The sequence below is a fragment of the Orcinus orca genome, chromosome 4 (assembly GCF_937001465.1).
Source record: "Orcinus orca chromosome 4, mOrcOrc1.1, whole genome shotgun sequence".
Classification (NCBI taxonomy): domain Eukaryota; kingdom Metazoa; phylum Chordata; class Mammalia; order Artiodactyla; family Delphinidae; genus Orcinus; species Orcinus orca.
The window spans coordinates 117,011,966-117,033,525 of NC_064562.1; the positions used below are offsets into that span (position 1 = coordinate 117,011,966).

Here is a 21,560-nt window from a genome sequence, read left to right on the forward strand (position 1 = left end):
GTTTTGTCCAACATCCAAGAACCCTCCAAATCTGGCCACAGCATCCCCCTCCTGCCTCTCCTCCCTCAACAATCTCTTCACAAACTTACCTTACACTAGCCTCTACAGCAACAGGGGTTTATCCTATGTGGCCTCAAGGCGGGAACTGAGACCCAGAGGTGGAGCTACACGGAGAATATTTAGGCATGTTGTAGAAATCTTTTTTTTTTTTTTTACAGACAAGCTGCTATCACCCATGAGATGGAAGGTCCAAAAGGGAGAAGCAGCATTCCTGGGTTTAAAAGCCAGGGCCACACTTTAGTGAGCAGGTTGCTGGGACTACAGAGAGATGGCTAGGGCAGAGGAGAAGACACAGAGCTGCTGGAATGGATCACAGAGAGGGGGAAATACCCTGCTTCTCCCCTTCCCCGCCCTCTAGATGGACATCCGGCCTCTCATTGGCCAATCCTCCCAGGAAGCCAGAAGCAAGGGAGCCTGGGAAAGGTAGTTCCCCCTGAAACAGAGTCAGGCAGAGAAAGAAGGGAGCTGAGCACAAACAGGCAAATGGTGGGCACAGTTCTGAGTTATACAATCTCATATTTTCTATATCTTTACTTATAGAAGTCACAAATGGTCACTAATTGACTTGTGTGACTTATTTGCTGTCTGTGTTCCTCACTAGGCTCTAAAGCCCATGATGGGGAGGACGGAGATGACTCCCATATTCCTGGGGTAGACCCAGTGTCTAGCACTCACTAAATACATGATGAGTGGAACCCAAGTGAAAGCTTCTGTGAGGAGGGTCCAGGTCTTCCTGCCACTCCCTCCAACCATTGCGCCGCTTTCCTCGCAAGGCTGACACAGTAGTTCCTCAGAGAACTGAACATGGAGCAGTGCCATGGGGTGCAGGGTATTCGCATCCTGCTTTGAGCTTTCACCAATAACAGAAATTAGTGCGTTCAGACTTATCTTTATTGAATCCTGAGGCTGTGACCTTCGGCATCAGAATAAGGGAGGTTACTCTAGATTGGAATTTTTGTTTTAAGTCTCTGCTAAATCACATTTTTTCGCCATGATAAGGTCCAGTTAAATTAATCTTTTGAAAGACTAATTTGAAATCATATTTATTTTTTAATAATTAATACATTCATGTGACTTAACTTTCAAAAGGACCAATTAAAGTCAAAAGTTTCGTTTTTATTTCTGTCTTCTGTCTCCTCCTTGGAGACAATCAGTGTTACCAGCTTTTTGTGTATCTTTTCCAAGATTTGTGCCTATCTCTACACACACACACAAACACACATTTTATCACATAAGTTGTTGCATATTCTACATAAAGTTCTGTATCTTATTCTTTGCACTTAAGAATACATCTTTGAGATTTTTCCATATCAGAATATAGAATGCTACCTCTATTTTAATGTCTGCATAATATGCCACATTATATATGTATCATAATTTATTTAAATAGCCCCTTATTAATGGACATTTGGGTTCTTTCAATCATTTGCTGTTATAGAAGAAGTTGCAATGAGCAGGCTTTATACCATCTGAATTGAGCTGCAAAATTCACTAAGTTTGGGGTTCTCCAAGAAGTTGTAGGAAAGGGAAAAAAATTTAATGAACAGCTTGAGATAAATCAAAAATAGTAGAAAGAACTTTGGCCCGGAAGTTAAGAGAGCTAACTCCTACAAGTAATAACGAAGTTCCCTTTCAAGCCCTAGCTTCTTACAATTTCTAAAACAGTTTAATACTGTTAAATCATTGAGTCTTTAGGGAAAAAGTATCCTGTGAGAGGCTGTTTCCCCAGCTACTTGATTCATTAGTTGTATGACCTAAAACAAGTGCCTAATTTATGTGTCCTAGTTAACTTATCTATAGAGCAGAGATAAGAATAGTACCTACTTCATAGGGTCCTTTTGAGCAGTAAATGAGCTACTCATGTAAAATGCTTAGAATGGGGTCTGTCATATAGCAAAAGTTCAATCAGTGTGAGCTATTAAGATCATTTTGCAGATGAGGCAAGGAAAGCACAGAGCAATGAAGTACGAAGTCCCCTAGGTCATAAAAGAGACAGCTGGTGCAGGAACCCAGGTCCCCGGGCCTCCAAATAAGTTATGCTTCTCAACTGTGAGGTCTTAGGAATATGTTATATATTCATATAAAACAGTGGCAGTGGTCCTAACAAGGAGCAATGAATAGTAAGACTTGCCAAAGGAATTTGGCTGACCTCGTTTGAGGGGATTAGCTCAGCCTCATGCTTCATGCTATAGTTAGGTATAGTTAGGTATAAGAAGCATTGTTACATGAACTGCAGAGAAAGAGAGAGAGAGAGAGAAAGAAAGAGAAAAACAGAGAGAGGGAGGGAGGAAGGAAGGAAGGGAGGGAGGGAGAGAGGGAGGGAGGAAGGGAGGGAGGGAGAGAGGGAGGGAGGAAGGAAGGAAGGAAGGAAGAAGGGAGGGAGGGAGGGAGAAAAACTATGCCAGCTGAAGTCATAGGATGCTGTAGGTGTGCTAATTAACAAGCTATTGCTCCCAGCTCCCAAAGTACCCTCTGTGCTCTGCTCTGTGATGCAGGGGCTGAGACCTGCAAGCCTCACCTGCCCTTTGCCACAGGGGCACTAGAAGAGGAGGGACTTGCTTCCTTTAGTTTGCCTGAATTTCCTGCCAGCCCCAGCAGTGACCTTAACCAGTTCCCTGTGTTAATTCTCTCTGTGAAACTAACTAGAGTAGTTTTCATTTCCCTGCCTGACATCTGACTCATGGATTGTAAGACGCATTTTGACTTTGTAGTGTTAAATGAAGGTCTTAGAACCGATGAGATAAAAGATTGCAACAGGGAGACTCGTAGAATATCAGGGCTCTCAGTGCCTTCGGAGGTGACCTAATCAACCGTGGTAATGAACCCAGAGGAAGGAAGTTCCTTGCTCAGGGTCATATGGCCAAAGGTGGCAATGGGGGTGGGGGGGGTCTGGATCCTGTTCTGGGGATACACAGGCCAGTGGCAGCCTCATCAAACCCCTCCTTTTCTTCCAGGAAATTCACTTTGCTGGTCAACAATGGGTGTGCAATTTCCGCCCTGTTGCTGATGGCTTGTTCTCTCCAAGCAGGAGCCTTTGAAATGCTCATCCTGGGATGCTTCATCATGGGCGTGGATGGAGGTGAGCCTTCACCGTGGCAGGAGAGGGGACAGTAACACATTCCTGGGGCGTGTTTCAAAATGTGAGGGGTACTTGTGGCTGTCACATGCATCCCTACTGATATTGAATTGGCAGAGACCGAGAACACAAGAACCCTGCATAAAGTGGGGCAGTCCCATGGGATGGACCACCCACCCACGATGCTCCTCTAATGGAGAAGCACTGACTGGGACGGACCCAAACCAACTCCAAAGACCTGGATGGTCTTCGGCACATCACGCATTCTATTTGTCATCGTCACCGTAAAATTCATATTCCAAGTTGTCTGTGGTTTCCAGGGAGTTTTTATGAGGATTATGTTCCTGTCTGGGTCTCTGACTCATTCATTCTTTTTTTTTTTTTTTTTTTTTTAACGATGTTTTTTGATTTGGACCATTTTTAAAGTCTTTATTGAATTTGTTACAATATTGCTTCTGTTTTATGCTTTGGTTTTTCGGCCTTGAGGCATGCGGGATTTTAGCTCTCCTACCAGGGATCGAACCCACACCCCTGCATTGAAAGATGAAGTCTTAACCACTGGACCGCCAGGGAAGTCCCTCATTCATTCTTTCATTTATTCACCAAGCAGCATTTACGGAGTACATGCTGTGCCTTGTGGTCTGCACTGGGGACACAGTGGTGAACAGGACCCCCAGTCCCTACACCTGGAGCTTACGTTCTAGTGGGTGGACAGATATGTAATTAGATATATGAGGTAGATAATAGTAAGCCCTAGGAGGAAAAGAAGCAGCACAGGAAGATAGCAAGGGCTATTTTAAATAGGACTCAGGGAAGGCTGCTCGGAGGAGGAAACAAAGGAGCAGAGACGGGAATGAACCAAGGGCAAGAAACAAATGAATATTGTGGGAATTGTGTACCTGGCGGAGAGAAGAGGACAGTGACCCTGAAGTGGAAGCATGCTTGGCAAGTTCAAAGAAGAGTCAGGAGGCCAGTGTGGTGGAGGCTGGTGAGCCAGGGGGAGAGTGGATGCAGATGAGTTGAAGAGGGGCCAGTCAGATCCCACAGGACCTTGTAGGTCACAGTGAGGACTGCGGATTTGTGCTGAGTGTGATGGGGAGCTGGGGTAGGGTTGAGAGAAATGTGACAAGAGTTGGTTTATGATTCAATAAGATTCCTCCCACTTCTGTGTAGAGAGAAGGGAGGGGGAGGGCAGGAGTGGGGTGAGAAGGCCATCCGCCCCGGGGTGATAGCTATGAGTAGGACAGGATGGCGGCGGTGGAAGTGGTGAGACATGGCCTGATTCTGGCCATGGCCTGTGAGAGTAGGAGACTCAAAATATATTGTCAAACCAACAAGCCAACCCTGCTTTCTTTCTAAATACGCAAATCCGAAGAATGTTACTTTCAGGCCTTTGTGGAAAGATCACAAACTTGAGGATTAGAAACCCCTGGGACTGGATCCCACCTCTGCTATTTGCCAATTACTGACTTTTGATAAGTTACTGAATGGTTCTGAGCCTCAGTTTCCTCATCTGTAAAATAGAGATAACAATAGCTACCTTGGAGGGCTGTTAAAAGGCTGACATGAAGACGTGTGTGTGTGTGTGTGTGTGTGTGTGTGTGTGTGTGTGTGTGTGTGTGTATACATACACTGCCTAATGCTGCTGGAACCCTGTATGAAGTCGTTAAGGGCTAGTTCCCTTCCTTCTCCATCTTTTATAAGCTGAGGGCACCAGGCGTTGTGAGTGACGGGAATGACAAGGGAGAGCATGAGAGTAAGAGGCCGTATAGGAGGTCAGGGAGAAGAGACTTCATTTATTTTCATTGCTTTGCTGGCAGGAAATAATTCAGGATTTTGTAATACCTCAAACTCTCACTATTCAAGTAGAAGGGAGAAGCCTGTAGAAAGAACATTAACTGGAGAGAATACTGGCTGGTGTTCATGTAGAATTTTCTAATTGACCAATCATGTTCATGAACTTCATCACCTTTGATCTCCCACTAATGCTGAAAGGCTGTTATATATATTTTTTTCAACGGCCATGGTTTATTCACCACGACGGACCAAAAGCTGGGCATAGAACAAGCCTCGATAAGTTTGAAAAGATTGAAATCTTTTATTGAAATCATATAAATATATTCTCTGACCACAGTATAATTGAATTAGAAATCACAAACAATATCTAAGAACCCCCCCTAAATTTGGAAAATAATAAAAACACACCTGTAAGTATTACATGAGTCAAAGAGGAAGTTACAAGGGAAATTACAAATATTTTACGCTCTAGAGCCCGGGAGCCACAGGTACTGAGCCCAACGTGCTGCAACTATTGAAGCCCGAGCACCTAGAGCCCATGCTCTGCAACAAGAGAGGCCACCGCAGTGAGAAGCCCGTGCGCCGCAATGGGGAGTGGCCCCCGCTCGCCCCAGCTAGAGAGAGCCTGTGTGTAGCGGCAAGGACCCAACGCAGCCAAAAATAAAAACAAATTAAAATTTAAAAAATATATTTTAACGGAATGATAATGAAAATACAGCATATCAAAATTTGTTGGATGCAGTTAGAGGAAAAGCTATGAATTTTCATGCTTATATTAGAAAAGAACAGGATTTGGTAAACTACGTCCCTTGGGACAAATTTGGCCTGTAGACAGTTTTTTTTATGGCCTGTGAGCCAGAGGGTTGCATGCTAAGTGAATTAAGTCAGACAGAGAAAGACAAATACTGTATTTTTTCACTTATACATGGAATCTAGCAAAAAAACAATCAAATGAACAAACATAGCAAAACAGAAATAGACTCATAGATAGAGAAAAATGGGTGGCTGCCAAAGGGGAAGGGGGTGGGGCATTGGGCAAAATAGATGACAGAGATTAAGAGGTACAAACTTCCAGTTATAAAATAAATAAATCATGGGATGGAATGTAAAGCATAGAGGGTATAGTCAGTGCTATTGCAATAACTTTGTATAACGACAGATCATAAATAGACTTAGTGGTGATCATTTTGTAATGTATAAAAATACTGAATCACTACATTGTACACCTGAAGCTAATATAATATTATAAGCCAACTGTACTTCAGTGAAACGCTGTTTTGTTGTCATTTTACATACGAGGGCCCTGAGGCTCAGAAACACGGGACAGTAAAGTGGTTAAGGGTGAGGGCTATGGGTTAAGCCGGCCTGGGTTCTGACACTTACCAAGGTTAACTTCATCAGTTAGGTTTTGCTGCATTAAAAAACAAAACAAAAACATAATGGCTTAAGGCAATAATCCTTTTGCTGAGCTTACAGTTCTGAGGGTTGGTGGGGCAATTCTAACCTGGGCCAGCCCTGCTGGGCTCTGCTGGGCTCTCTCTCCTATGGCTGAGGTTGGCTGCGGGCCAGTCAGCGGCTGAATGACCTTGGATGTTCTCAGGCTCATGTTTGGTTGCCAGCAGGTGAGCGGGTCTTGGGATCCCGAGGGCTGGCTCATCTCTGTTCCACGTGGTCTCTCACCCCCAGATGGGGTGACCCAGCTTCTTCCATGGGGTTTTCAGGGTTCCAATGAGCAGCAAGAGGAACAAGTCCCAGTGTGCAAGCGCTTATCAAGTCTGCTTGGACACATCTGCCAGAGTCCCACTGGCCAAGGTGAGTCCCATGACCGGATGCAGAGTCAGGGTCAGAGGCATCTAACCACCCAAGGATGTGGACTCAGGGAGCATGGACAAAGTGGAGACCACACAGCAGCAGTCTGCCTCCCTGTCTTAGCCCCCTTCTCTCATCTGGGGAAGGGGAATACTCCTAAGCTTCCCTTGTTAGGGAATGCAAAACTTAATGGTATGCTGTGTGTGCAAAACAAGTACATTCCAGCCCCCATTACCTTCCCCCAACACCAATAATGATATCGTTGCCATTATTGTTGTTGCTATCATTTTTATTCTTAGTTAATACGATGCAGATCCAGGATTTGGACCGATGGTCGGGTTTCGAAGACACTGCCTGCTCAGGAGAAAGGGTGGCGAGATGGGAGCATCTAAAATTCCTTTTCTAATGGAGGCCACTGAAGTCTCTCTTTCTGGCAGCTTTGTATTTTACCCATTTAACCTCTTTCCTGCTGCTTTCCTTGTCTAGCTATTCTGGGGGAGGTGACACTTACTAGTTACACATAACTGGTTGCTCTCTGAATTTCCTTCATTAAAAATAAGCTGAGTATCTTTTCCAACCACAATGCTATGAGACTAGATATCAGTTACAGGAAAAAAACTGTAAAAAATACAAACACATGGAGGCTAAACAATATGCTACTAAATAACCAAGAGATCACTGAAGAAATCAAAGAGGAAATCAAAATATACCTAGAAACAAATGACAGTGAAAACACCATGGCCCAAAACCTATGGGATGCAGCAAAAGCAGTTCCGAGAGGGAGGTTTACAGCAATACAATCCTACCTCAAGAAACAAGAAAAATCTCAGATAAACAACCTAACCTTACACCTAAAGCAATTAGAGAAAGAAGAACAAAAAACCCCAAAGTTAGCAGAAGGAAAGAAATCATAAAGATCAGATCAGAAATAAATGAAAAAGAAATGAAGGAAATGATAGCAAAGATCAGTAAAACTAAAAGCTGGTTCCTTGAGAAGATAAACAAAATTGATAAACCATTAGCCAGACTCATCAAGAAAAAGATGGAGAGGACTCAAATCAACAGAATTAGAAATGAAAAAGGAGAAGTAACAACTGACATTGCAGAAATACAAAGGATCATGAGAGGTTACTACAAGCAACTATATGCCAATAAAATAGAAAACCTTGAAGAAATGGACAAATTCTGAGAAAAGCACAACGTTCTGAGACTGAACCAGGAAAAAATAGAAAATATAAACAGACCAATCACAAGCACTGAAACTGAAACTGTGATTAAAAATCTTCCAACAAACAAAAGCCCAGGACCAGATGGCTTCACAGGCGAATTCTATCAAACATTTAGAGAAGAGCTAACACCCATCCTTCTCAAACTCTTCCAAAATATAGCAGAGGGAGGAACACTCCCGAACTCATTCTATGAGGCCACCATCACCTTGATACCAAAACCAGACAAAGATGTCAAAAAAAAGAAAATTACAGGCCAATATCACTGATGAACATAGATGTAAAAATCCTCAACAAAATACTAGCAAACAGAGGCCAGCAGCACATTAAAAGGATCATACACCATGATCAAGTGGGGTTTATCCCAGGAATGCAAGGATTCTTTAAAATATGCAAATCAGTCAAGATGATACACCATATTAACAAACTGAAGGAGAGAAACCATATGATCATTTCCATAGACGCAGACAAAGCTTTTGACAAGATTCAACACCAATTTATTATAAAAACTCCAGAAAGTAGGCATAGAGGGAACTTACCTCAACATAATAAAGGCCATATATGACAATCCCAGAGCCAACATCATTCTCAGTGGTGAAAAACTGAAACCATTTCCTCTAAGATCAGGGACAAGACAAGGTTACCTACTCTCACCAGTATTATTTAACATAGTTTTGGAAGTTTTAGCCATAGCAATCAAAGAAGAAAAAGAAATAAAAGGAATCCAAATTGGAAAAGAAGAAATAAAACTGTCACTGTTTTCAGATGACATGATGCTATACATAGAGAATCCTAAAGATGCTACCAGAAAACTACTAGAGCTAATCAATGAATTTGGTAAAGTAGCAGGATACAAAATTAATGCACAGAAATCTCTGGCATTCCTATACGTTAATGACAAAAAATCTGAAAGAGAAATTAAAGAAACACTCCCATTTACCATTGCAGTGAAAAGAATAAAATACCTAGGAGTAAACCTACCTAAGGAGACAAAAGACGTGTATGCAGAAAACTATAAACCACTGATGAAAGCAATTAAACATGATACAAACAGATGGAGAAATATACCATGTTCTTGGATTGGAAGAGTCAACACTGTGAAAATGACTATCCTACCCAAAGCAATCTACAGATTCAGTGCAATCCCTGTCAAACTACCAATGGTATTTATCACAGAACTAGAACAAAAAATTTCACAATTTTTATGGAAACACAAAAGACCCTGAATAGCCAAAATGATCTTGAGAAAGAAAAACAGAGCTGGAGGAATCACGCTCCCTGAATTCAGACCATACTACAAAGCTACAGTAATCAAGACAGTATGGTACTGGCACAAAAACAGAAATATAGATCAATGGAACAGGACAGTAAGCCCAGAGATAAACCCATGCACATATGGTCATCTAATTTATGAAAAAGGAGGCAAGAGTATACAGTGGAGAAAAGACAGTGTCTTCAAAAAGTGGTGCTGGGAAAACTGGACAGCTACATGTAAAAGAGTGAAATTAGAACACTCCCTAACACCATACACAAAAATAAACTCAAAATGGATTAAAGACCTAAATGTAAGGCCAGACACTATAAAACTCTTAGAGGAAAACATAGGCAGAACACTCCATGACATAAATCACAGCAAGATCCTTTTTGACCCACTTTCTAGAGAAATGGAAATAAAAACAAAAATAAACAAATGGGACCTAATGAAACTTAAAAGCTTTTGCACAGTAAAAGAAACCATAAACAAGACAAAAAGACAACCCTCAGAATGGGAGAAAATATTTGCAAATGAAGCAACTGACAAAGGATTAATCTCCAAAATTTACAAGCAGCTCATGCAGCTCAATATCAAAAAAAACAAACAACCCAATCCAAAAATGGGCAGAAGACCTAAAGAGACATTTCTCCAAAGAAGATACACAGATTGCCAACAAACACATGAAAGGATGCTCAACATCACTAATCATTAGAGAAATGCAAATCAAAACTACAATGAGGTATCACCTCACACCAGTCAGAATGGCCATCATCAAAAAATCTACAAACAATAAATGCTGGAGAGGGTGTGGAGAAAAGGGAACCTCTTGCACTGTTGGTGGGAATGTGAATTGGTACAGCCACTATGGAGAACAGTTTGGAGGTTCCTCAAAAAACTAAAAATAGAACTACCATATGACCCAGCAATCCCACTACTGGGCATACACCCTGAGAAAACCATAATTCAAAAAGAGTCATGTACCACAGTGTTCATTGTAGCACTGTTTACAATAGCCAGGACATGGAAGCAAGCTAAGTGTCCATTGACAGATGAATGGATAAAGAAGATGTGGCACATATATACAGTGGAATATTACTCAGCCATAAAAAGAAACAATTGAGTTTTTTGTAGTGAGGTGGATGGACCTAGAGACTGTCATACAGAGTGAAGTAAGTCAGAAAGAGAAAAACAAATACTGTATGCTAACACATATGTATGGAATCTAAAAAAGAAGAGTTCTGAAGAACCTAGGGGTAGGACAGGAATAAAGACGCAGACGTAGAGAATGGACTTGAGGACACGGGGATGGCGAAGGGTAGGCTGAGACGAAGTGAGAGAGGGGCATTGACATATATACACTACCAAATGTAAAATAGATAGTGGGAAGCAGCCGCATAGCACAGGGAGATCAGCTCGGAGCTTTGTGACCACGTAGAGGGGTGGGATAAGGAGGGTGGGAGGGAGACGCAAGAGGGAGGGGATATGGGGATATATGTATATGTATAGCTGATTCACTTTGTCATACAGCAGCAACTAACACAACAATGTATAGCAATTATACCTCAATAAAGATGTCAAAAAAAATAAGCTGATTCAAAGAGAGATGCCATTTTTACAAAACCGCATATTCAAGACAAACGTCTTTTAGACCATTTGTCCTATGAGCTTTTCAAAAAGAAACAGAAAAAAAAGTAAAATCAACAGGTGGGGATAAAATGCACTCCTGATTTCTGGAATGTGGCCTCTTGGAGTTGAGCCAAGATGTGGAAGCTTTGTGTCATCTATTCTCACCAAACCCTCTCAAAGCACAGAGACAGATGTGAGGGCATTTAAGGTGAGGCAACTGGTCAGAAAGAAAGAAAATTGCTGGTTATGAGGTGAATTGCTGCCCTTCTTGAAATAAATAATTTAAAACCAAATGAGAAGCCTGGAGGATTTTCAGGTGGCTGTGCTGCTCAAACCAGGTTCTCGGGGGGAATATTTGGAACCATTGCAGAAAACATCGGACTGAAGTGTCCTATTTCTAAAAGGCTTGGAGCAAAAATAAACACACTATTTTTACATTGAAACAAACATGATGAAGCATGGCGTTGGAGGGCAAATCCTTGCTGATTGTAAAGTCAAGGTAAAAGAGTGCAGAGGTGTTTTGTGGTTGTGGATGATTGTGTTGGACAGGCTCCTGCCACAGCGTTCCCAGAGCTGTCCACACTCCCAGGGGTGCAAGCCCACATCTCCTGCATTAGCACCTCTGCAGTGGACAAGCCCAAGTCTGCTGCATTAAGAACTCTCCAGTGACAAGTTCATATCTGCTGCATTAAGTGCTCTCTAGTGGACAAGTTCAAGCAGCAGCGTTTAGAGAATCATATGGCATGGACATGAAATCAGGGTCAAGGACTTGACTTCAAGTTCTGGCTCTACCACTGACTTGCCAGGTGACCTTGGGGCCATCAGTTCCCCTCTCTGGGCCTCAGTGATGTAATCTAGAAAATAAGGAGAATGAACTCTGGTAGCTGAGGTTTCCACCAGCTCTAAAAATCTGCTCTGGCTCCTTTTTGTTCTCCCCTTAGAGCTACTACCATGAATGTCCTCTTTAGGCTTCCAGACCTCACATGCCACATGTAGCTCTATCGTCTACTAATTAAACAACACCACAGTATAGGAGACTGAGAAATAAAGGCATAGGGCAGAAACACTGGCCCTCCTGGCTGGTGGGGTCAGCCCATGTATATCATGTGTGGACTTACCCAGCCACCTCTGCCGCAAGCTCCCAGCAATGGTGTGCACCACTCTGACAAGCAAATGATTTATTATTTATCATTATTCTGCCTACTGCTCCCAAAGGTGTTCACATCTTATTCCCTGGAACCCATGAATATGTTAGCTTACATGGCAAAAGGGACTTTGCAGATGTGATTAAATTCAGGACCTTGAGATGAATAGGTTATCCTGGATTCTCCAGGCAGGTCCAGTGTAATCACAGGAGTCCTTGTAAGTGAAAGAGGGAGGAGGGGAGCCAGAGTCAGAGAAGGAGGCGAGATGATGAAAGCAGAGACTGGAGTGACGCAGTTGCTGGCACTGAGGATGGAAGGGGCCATGAGCCAAGGAGTGTAGGTGTCCCTAGAAGGTGGAAAAGGCAAGAAAACGGACTATTCCCTAGAGCCTCCAGAAAGACCACAGCCCTGCCAACATGTTGATTTTAGCCCATGTTGGACCCATGAGTCCCATTTTGGACTCATGCCCTGCAGAACTGTCTGAAAATAAATGTAAGTCACTAAGTTCATGGCAATTTGCTATGGCAGCAATAGGAAACCAACAAAAACACTAATAATATTATTAACTTATTATTATGACTTGAGTCAGATTGTAACATGACAAAGAGAGGGTAAGGTGCTCAGAAGAAATGGATTCTCGTCCTAGCCTTTCTACTGACTAGCCCAGTGGCCTGAGAAAAGCCTCTTTTGCACATAAAGTAGAGATAATGACATCTACCTAACAACATTCAGGTACTAAACAGGTGTGTGTGTCTATGTGTGTCTATGTCTGTGTGTGTGTCTGTGTGTTTGTGTGTCTGTGTGTGTGTCTCTATGTATGATTGTCTCTGTGTGTCTCTGTGTCCGTGTGTGTGTTTCCCTTCAAAAGCACAACTCTCTTGGACTCAGAGCTCTACCTGCATTTGCATGTGAGGAGATGGAGCCTCAGGGGGTACCTTGCCAAGGTCTCACAGTTCAGCTGTGTCTGGGCCAAGGTGGGAGCCAGGTGTGCCTGACTCCACACTTTTCCTAAATTGCTCGGCTTAGAGGAACCGGAGGGATAATGTGGGTCAGGACTTTTCTCTTTCTGTTTTTCCTGTGCAATGATTACATTATTTATATTTAAATGGACTCATTTTTTTTAAGTTAAATAAATAGATTTGAGAAGGAAATAAAACACATCCTGGCCTGTAAGCCAGGCCCTAAATGGTCTCCCCCCCCCGCTGCCCCGTTCCCTCTCTGAACCACCACCATGTGGCCTCAGGGACCACCCTATGTGAAACTGCAACTCTCCCCACCCCGGGCATCCCTGTCCTCCCTCCCCGCTTGATGTTTCCCTAGAGCTCTTATCACCATCTAGCAGGCAGCACACTCTTCATGCTTATGCTCAGCCTCCCTCCAGTACCTCCCTCCCCAAGATGCAACTACACGACAGCAAGGCTTTTCTACCTGTTTCATTCATTGCCATTGCCTTGGCTTCTAACAATGACGACCTCTCAGTATACACTCACTCAGTAAATATTTGTTGAATGGAGAACAAACCATTTCTTTGCCATATATATTATATATATATATATATATATATATATAGAGAGAGAGAGAGAGAGAGAGAGAAGGAGGGAGGGAGGGAGGGAGGGAGGGAGGAAGAGAGAGTTCTGCTTTTAGAATAAAATGGTTAGAAAAAGCATCTGTTTAAAGGTATCAGACAGCTACTGAGGCATGGGGGTACTTATAGGACCACAATCTGGGAAAGGAGTGAAACCCAGAGAGGTAAGCCCTGCATTTGGGACAACTTTTCCTCTAGAGGTATCTCCCAATTCCAGAATGATGGCTGAGAATCTGAGATGCTTAGTAGACCTTTCAACAGATTCATGGGGCTGAGGAGGAGGAATTGGAGTTGAACTCCTGACAGATAGGAAGGTCGCTAGTCACCACAGGGCTACACCATAGGAGCAAGAGTGAATCATAACTAGACCAGATCTTCAAATCACTTCAGTCACCAACGGATTTGTGGTAAGCTGGGATTGCTCATGCCTCTAGCCTCTCACCCTGCCAGATGCATACATCCAGAACCTCAAATTATTTTTGCAGTTTTCATATACACTCTGATATTCAATCCAAAGTAGCCAGACATACAAGGAGAAAACCAAGAGAAATAACATCAAAAATAAACTGATAGTGATTCTGAAAATAGCAGTATTAGACACAGCCATTAAAATAATTATGCTTAATATGTTCAGATAATCAAGAGATAACGTCAAGAATTTTGGCATAGAAATGGTAGCTATGTTTTGACTTACCAAATCGAAATTCTGGGACTAAAAAATACAAAAACTGAAAAATGCAAAAAATGCAAGAACTTAATGAATGGTTTTACCAACAGATAGCATGCACCCAAAGCAAGAATCAGGGAACTAAAGCATCAAAGATCAGAAGAAAGCATCCAGGTTGAAGCATGAAAACACAGAAAAGAGGGTAAGAAATGTCTGGGAAATTGTAAAGATGTCTAACATACATTAATTGGAAAATCAGAAAGAGAGTAGGCAGAGGATGGAGAAAAAACAATTTTTGGAAGATAATGGCCAACATTTTTTTTTTTTCCTGATGAAAAGCCACAAGTCCAAGAAGCACTATGGATCCCTAGTAGGGTAAAAACAAAGAAAACCACAACTCTGCACAGCTTAGTAAAACTTCTGACAACCAAGGGCAAACAGAAAGTTATTCTGAAAAACAATCAGGATAAAAAGATATGTTACCTTCAAATAAGTAAGAATAAAATGGAAAGCTGGCTTTTCAACAAAAACAATGGAAGACAAAAAAACAGCAAAATGATATTTTCAAAGAGCCGAAAGAAAATAACTGCCAACCTAGAATTCTCCAACCAGTGAAAATATCTTTCAAAAATAAAGGTGAAATGAAAACACCTTTTCAGTCAAACAAAAGCTAATGAAATTTATCCCTAGCACACTTGCACGAAAGAAACTAATTACGGAAATATAAGTAGAAAATCCTCATATGTTTGGAAATTAAGATGTAAGTGAGGTGTACTTCTCAGTAACCAGGGGACAAAAAAGAAATCACAATGGAAATTTTAAAGTAGTTTGAATTAAATGATTATGAAAATACCACATAAGGCATATCAAATTTTGTCAGATACAGCTAAAGCCGTGTTTAGAGTAAAATTTATAACCTCAAATGCATATAGTCTAAAACATGAAAGGCTGAAAATCAATGATCTAATATTCCATCTCAAAGAAGTTAGAAAAAGAATTTTCATTAGAGAACATCAGCAAAGACAAGTGAGTTCTAGAAAAGATTAATAAAATTGATAAACCCCTTGCAAGACTGTTTATAAAAAGAGAGAAAAGGAATTGATAACTAATGCTATTGGGTTGGCCAAAAAGTTCGTTTGTGTTTTTCCGTAAGATCAGAATGGATAGATCCTGAAGCATTAAAAACATAAGAATATATCATGAACATGTTTATAAAATATATTTGAAAACTTTAGATATATGTACAAATGCCAAGAAAGAAAAAACTTCCAATACTGACTTAAGAAAAAATAGAATTTCTGTATAGTCGTATTCTATTAAATAAGTTGAACATGTAATTTAAAACCTTTTAACAAAGGAAATGCAAGGCCCATATGGCTTCTTTAAGAAAGAAGAACACTAACACCATACAATCCTTTCCAGAGGGGACACTCCCCAACTCATTTTATAAAATGAATGTATCCTTGATTGTATATCCTAGTAGGAGCTTTACAAGAAAGGCCAATATCATTATAAAACAATGATTTTGCAGTCATATATGTATACATTTTCGGTTATCCATACATGTGCACCAAAAGACTTGTACAAGAATATTTATGGGGCGCTATTAGTATTTTTAAACTTTATTTTATTGAAGCGTAGTTGATTTCCAGTGTTATATTAGTTTCCAGTGTACAGCAAAGCAACTCAGTTATGCATATATCTAATAGTTTGTATCTGCTAGTCCCAAACTACCAATCCATCCCTCCCCAACCCTGCTTTGGCAACCACAAGTCTGTTCTAAAGAGATTGTCTGTGAGTCAATTTCTGTTTGATAAACAAGTTCATTTGTGTCATATCTTAGATTCCATATGTAAGTGATATCATTTGGTATTTGTCTTTCTCTTTCTGACTTCACTTAGTATGATAATCTCTAGTTGCATCCATGTTGCTGCAAATGGCATTATTTTGTTCTTTTTTATGGCTGAGTAATATTCCACTGTATATATGTACCACATCTTCTTTATCCATTCATCTGTCGATGGACATTTAGGTTGCTTCCATGTCTTGGCTGTTGTAAATAGGGTCACTATTAGTGTTAACCCCAAACTGTCCATCAATAGTAGGGTGGATAAATTGTGGAATACTTACACATTGGAATACTACACAGCAATGAAAACAGACAGATTAGAGCTACATGCTACAACACTGATGCATTTCACAAACATAATATCAGCAAAAGAGGCAAGAAATAAAAGAAGTACATATTCTCTGATTCCATATGCTAATCTTTGGTGATTGCAGTTAGGCTGGTGGTGATCTTTGGGAAGGAGGGGAAGGATAGTGATTCTGAGGGAGCACAGCATGGGGGATTTCTGGGGTATTGGTCTTGTAAGTTGATTCTTTTTTTTTTTTTTTGCGGTACGTGGGCCTCTCACTGTTGTGGCCTCTCCCGTTGCGGAGCACAGGCTCCGGACGTGCAGGCTCAGTGGCCATGGCTCATGGGCCCAGCTGCTCTGCAGCATGTGGGATCTTCCCGGACCGGGGCACGAACCCGTGTCCCCTGCATCAGCAGGAGGACTCTCAACCACTGCGCTACCAGGGAAGTCCGTAAGTTGATTCTTGACCCGGGTGGAGGTTACACAGCTGTATACATTTTGTGATGATTCATCAAACTGCACACATATTATTTGTGCGATTTAAAAATGTGTGTCATACTTTAATCTTCAAATTTAAGTTTATATTCAGTGAAACGCTTAGTTTTGGACTGGACTCAAATTTTTCTGCAACCCCATAGAAAAATGCAATTATCCAGTTGTCCCTGGAGTATTTCCTGCAACATCTTTGAGTGCCCTTAGACAATATTTTCCCTCAATCCCTTCTGCTTTGTATGGGCTAAAATGCTACTTCTGGAACTGGACTCTAGGAGGAATCTGGAAGTTAGGCTAGCTCTGTGTGAGGGAGCCTATCCCCAGTTGCTCCTTTCATTGTATCAGGCCACGTACCCTGAGGAAGCGGAAGACTGTAAAGTGGTTCTGGAAGTTGTGAACTGCTCGGTAGATTGGAACTGTTGTTGATGTTTTAGATGAGAGGCACTCTGCCCTCTGTGCACTTGGAGTCTGCAGCCCCTGTAGGACTGGCCTTTGAGGCCTGTTCCCATAGACCACAATTATAACCGCACCAGCCTGCCGGTCTGCAACTCCCAAGCACCGGCGACCCCAGCAACCTCACCTTTACCGCAGCCTTGGTTAAATAAATAACGGTAGAGTGAAAGTGCCTTGGGGACCCAATAGACTTTGATCAAGCACGTGTGCAGGGTCTGGCGCTGTTCTCCGAAGGAAATTTTCTGTGGCTGGAAGTGGGGAAACAGACAATATACAAGTACAGGTGACCCTTGAACAACGCGGTGGTTAGCGGTGCCGACCCTCAGTGCAGTCGAAAATTCACGCGCAACTTTACAGTCGACCCTCCATACATGTGGTTCTGCATCTGCGAATTCAGCATCGGATTGTGTGGCACTGTCGTACGTATTTAGTGAAAAAAATGTGAGTATAAGTGGACCTGCATGGTTCAAAGCCATGCTGTTCAAGGGTCCCCTGTAAATACCGAACAAGATACTTTCAAAAAGCACTGAGTGTCATGAGGAACATAAGACAGGATGGAGAGATAAGGAGTGACGGGGAGGGATTGATTTTGACGGGGGAAGGCCTCCATGAGGAGGTAGGGCAGTTTCCTATGGCTGCTGTCACCAAAAACCACAACGGGGGGGCTGAAAACAACAGAAATTATGCTCTCAGAGTTCTGGAGGCCAGAAGTCCAAAATCAAGGTATCTGCAGGGTTGGTCCCTTCTGGAGGCTCTGAAGGAGAATCTGTTTCATGCCTCTGCTGGCTTCTGGTGCTGCCGGGAAGCCTTGGCATTCCCTGGCTTGTGGCAGCATCACTCCAATCTCTGTCTCCATCTTCACGCGCCCCTCTTCCCTCTGTGTCTCCCTGTGTCTTATCATCTTATAAGGACACCAGTCATTGGGTTTAGGGCCCACCCTAATCCAGTGTGACCTCACCTTAACCTGATTCCATCTGCAAAGGACCCGTTGGGTCGCATTAGTTCCCGTTAGCGGGAGGTAGTGAGGCTGAGCTGAGACGGGAAGGACAGTGGGGCGTCAGCCTGTGGAGCTGTGAGGACAGAGGACTCGGGATAAACAGAACGACAAAGGCTGATATCCCACGATCAGAATGAGCCTGGAGTGTCTGGTAAATCCTAAGGCTGGGGCACCTGGGGGGGAAGAATGGCAGGATACAGGGTCACACAGGTCAAGAGGGGCCACTCAGGTGTGTGGGATGCTTGGTGCAGCAACACGAGCCCAGGGTAATCAACCATCCTCATTTGCCCGGAACTCAGGGGCTTCCCGGGACACAGAATTTTCAGTGCTAAAGCCAGGATGGTCCCTGGCAAACTGGGATGAGTTGGTCCTCCTGCAGCCGGCTACCTCCTCATGGCTCACCACTGGTTTAGCCAGCAGCATCTCATTTTTGCCCGAAATTTCACAGTGGGCAAGGAAGAAGAGTCTCCATTAATTGACAGTGTCCTGTGTGCCTTTCACTCTGCTAAGCGTTCTCCAGGGATTCAGTCTGCGCAGGCGCCCTGTGAAGGAGGCGTTCTTCCTGTGCCAACCGTGTGCCACGTCCATTACCACAACCATGCCTCCTCTTTCCTACCAGCCTTATCATTTCCTTAATAGCTTTTCGTGAGATGATGATGATAATTATCCCCAGAGGGTAGGGGGAGTGTCAGGGTGAGGACCTAACAGTTTTCCAAGTGTCCATCAAGTGACCAAAAGTGAGCCAGGTGCTTTATATGTCGTAATTTTATTCCCACCGCAACAGGAATAGACAGCAATTATGACCCTTCTTTCATAGATGGGTAGGCGGAGGCTAGGAGAAGCTAACTAACTTGATCAAGGTCACCTAGTGAGGAAAGCGGGGCTGGGACTTGAATCCTGCGCCTTCCTCTCTATCCCACTGCCCCCTAAGCAACAAGGTGCCACACGGATCCGTGGCCACTTGATTTTTCCATGAGGCCAGACGCTCTCAATATGTGTGTTTGGGATAAAAATTCTGATAGCATCTGGTTTGTGCTGCAGCTTTGGAGATAATTCCTGTCTCTTTGCACCTTAAGCGTGTTTCCCTTGTGTGCTGAACCAGAAGAAGTTATCCTGGGCTGAGATGCAATGAATGAGATGCTCAGCTTATAAACTGGGCAGCACATTCCCTTCACTATTTCTTTTTAGGAAGGGCTTCCCTGAATGCTAGAAACTGGGGTGAATCCAGCTTAAGATGAAACACATCGATTGGTGCCTAAAGTGTGTCGGGAACTGTACTCTAACCTCTAGGCATCAGGAGGCCAGGGCAGGAAAGAAATTTTTGATTGCCCAAACAATCTGGTGAAAAATTAGAAGACACTAGTAGTTAGTGCTAGTAATGCTGACTTGAACGCTGAGTGAAACGCTGAGCAAATCTCAATTAACTCTCACAGCAATCCTATGAAGTCAGACTCAGTTCTTACCCCCAACTTGTAGATAGAGAAACTGAGGCTGAGAGAGGCTAACTCTCTCAGCCCAAGTCCTCAACTTCTGTAAGTTGCAGGATGTGAGCCAGGAAGCAGTGTGACTCAGAGTGTAATAATCAAGCCACGAATCTGCCTGGGACAAGGGCATCTGTAGACCTTCCTGGGTCCATAAAGGGTCTTAAGAATAACCCTGCCCCGAAATGAGTAGAAAACAAAGTTTCTTGAACCTGACAAGGCCTCATGATATCTTTACTAACAGAACCTCTATGAGTGCAGAGTATTATGTTTTATGAGGCATAACTATTACTTTTTAAATAGAGATATCAGTCATAAGCCTTTGAACACATAAATTTATCTCAAAGGTTATGAGACCCTATGTGAGTGACGTCGTCTATAAAATGCTGTACGATGGGTTTAACAGTATCTGTCATAACTGAGTTCCATGATTTACCTAAGGAGGTGCCGTTGGCTGGCGAGAAAGTTCAAGTTCTAGAATCAGAGACCTGGTCTACTGGGCAAATAATCTCTTGGAGCATTTTTGGATGTCCCTTGGTGACTTGGGAAAGTTACTCAACCTCTCCGTGCCTCAGTTTTCTCATATTTAGAATGGGGATAATGATAGTACATTTACTTCAGAGGGTTGTTATTTAAAATAGATAAGTTAATATATGTAAAGAGAGAAGGAAGATCCCTGCTACTTGGTAGGCACTGTGTGCGTTGGTTATTATTATCACCACCGTCACCATCACCACCAGCATCACTGCCATCAGCTACCACCATTTCCCCTCCTATGAAATCCACCTCCCAGCCATACTCTATGGAGTAAATAATAAAGTGCATGTTAAAATGTTGACAATTGGTGCAGAGTGCTGGGAATGGTGTTGTGGCTACAGCACTATTTTTGTCAAGCACAGAACAGAGGGAGGTGCCGTGACCAGAGTCTTCCTTGAAGAAGACAGCTCTCTCACTGCTGCCATGCTTCCTTCACAGGCATCGCCCTCAGTGTGCTCCCCATGTACCTGAGCGAGATCTCGCCCAAGGAGATCCGCGGCTCTCTGGGGCAGGTGACCGCCATCTTCATCTGCATTGGCGTGTTCACGGGGCAGCTGCTGGGCCTTCCTGAGCTGCTGGGAAAGGTAAGTGTGGCTCCCCAGCCAACCACGTCCGTTCGCACTTCATGTCACCATCTCTGCTCCCCACGCCCCTTGCCAGACGAAGGGTAGTCAGAGGTGAGCCCTTCCTCCAAAAGCTTGTCCCTATGTCCTAGAATTCTTGGGCATTCAAGCCTTTTGCTTATTATTGGACAAGAGTTGTTGTTGAGTTTCTTTGATTGGGTTTGATTTTTTTTTTTTTTTAGAAAATAAAAAATATACAAAAAATTCAAACCTTACAGAATGTTCGAATCCACCCAGCCAATAGCTATTGTTAACAGCTCAATAATTTTCATTTAGGCTTTTTTCTTTGCTTATCTAAACTTATATGTACATAGTTTTGTTTTGTTTTTTAATGGAATCATGCCATATACATTGTTCTGTTACTTGCCGTCTTCATTTAATATATTTTGGGCATCTTTCCAAGATGTTTGGCTTCGCTCTACCTCACTCTTGAGCCTTTCTTTCCCACATTAATATGTAATTGCACAGTCTTCTGTTGTTGGCTTTCTGTTTTGGAAACAGGAAGGCCTGACTTTAAATCCCAGTACAGGCATGTACTTGCTGTGTGGCCTTGGCAAGGAGGAACACCTCACCCACGTAAAATCAGTTTTAAA

The 21,560-nt window shown here is 42.7% G+C and overlaps 1 protein-coding gene across 1 annotated transcript in view; it reads left to right on the forward strand.

Moving 5' to 3' along the window:
- The window catches only part of SLC2A9 (solute carrier family 2 member 9), a 183,907-nt gene that overhangs the window by 35,605 nt on the left and 126,742 nt on the right, over positions 1-21,560 (forward strand). The window contains 2 exon segments of the mRNA XM_049709448.1: positions 3,015-3,139; positions 20,783-20,928. Coding sequence (XP_049565405.1) covers positions 3,015-3,139; positions 20,783-20,928 — 271 coding nt within the window.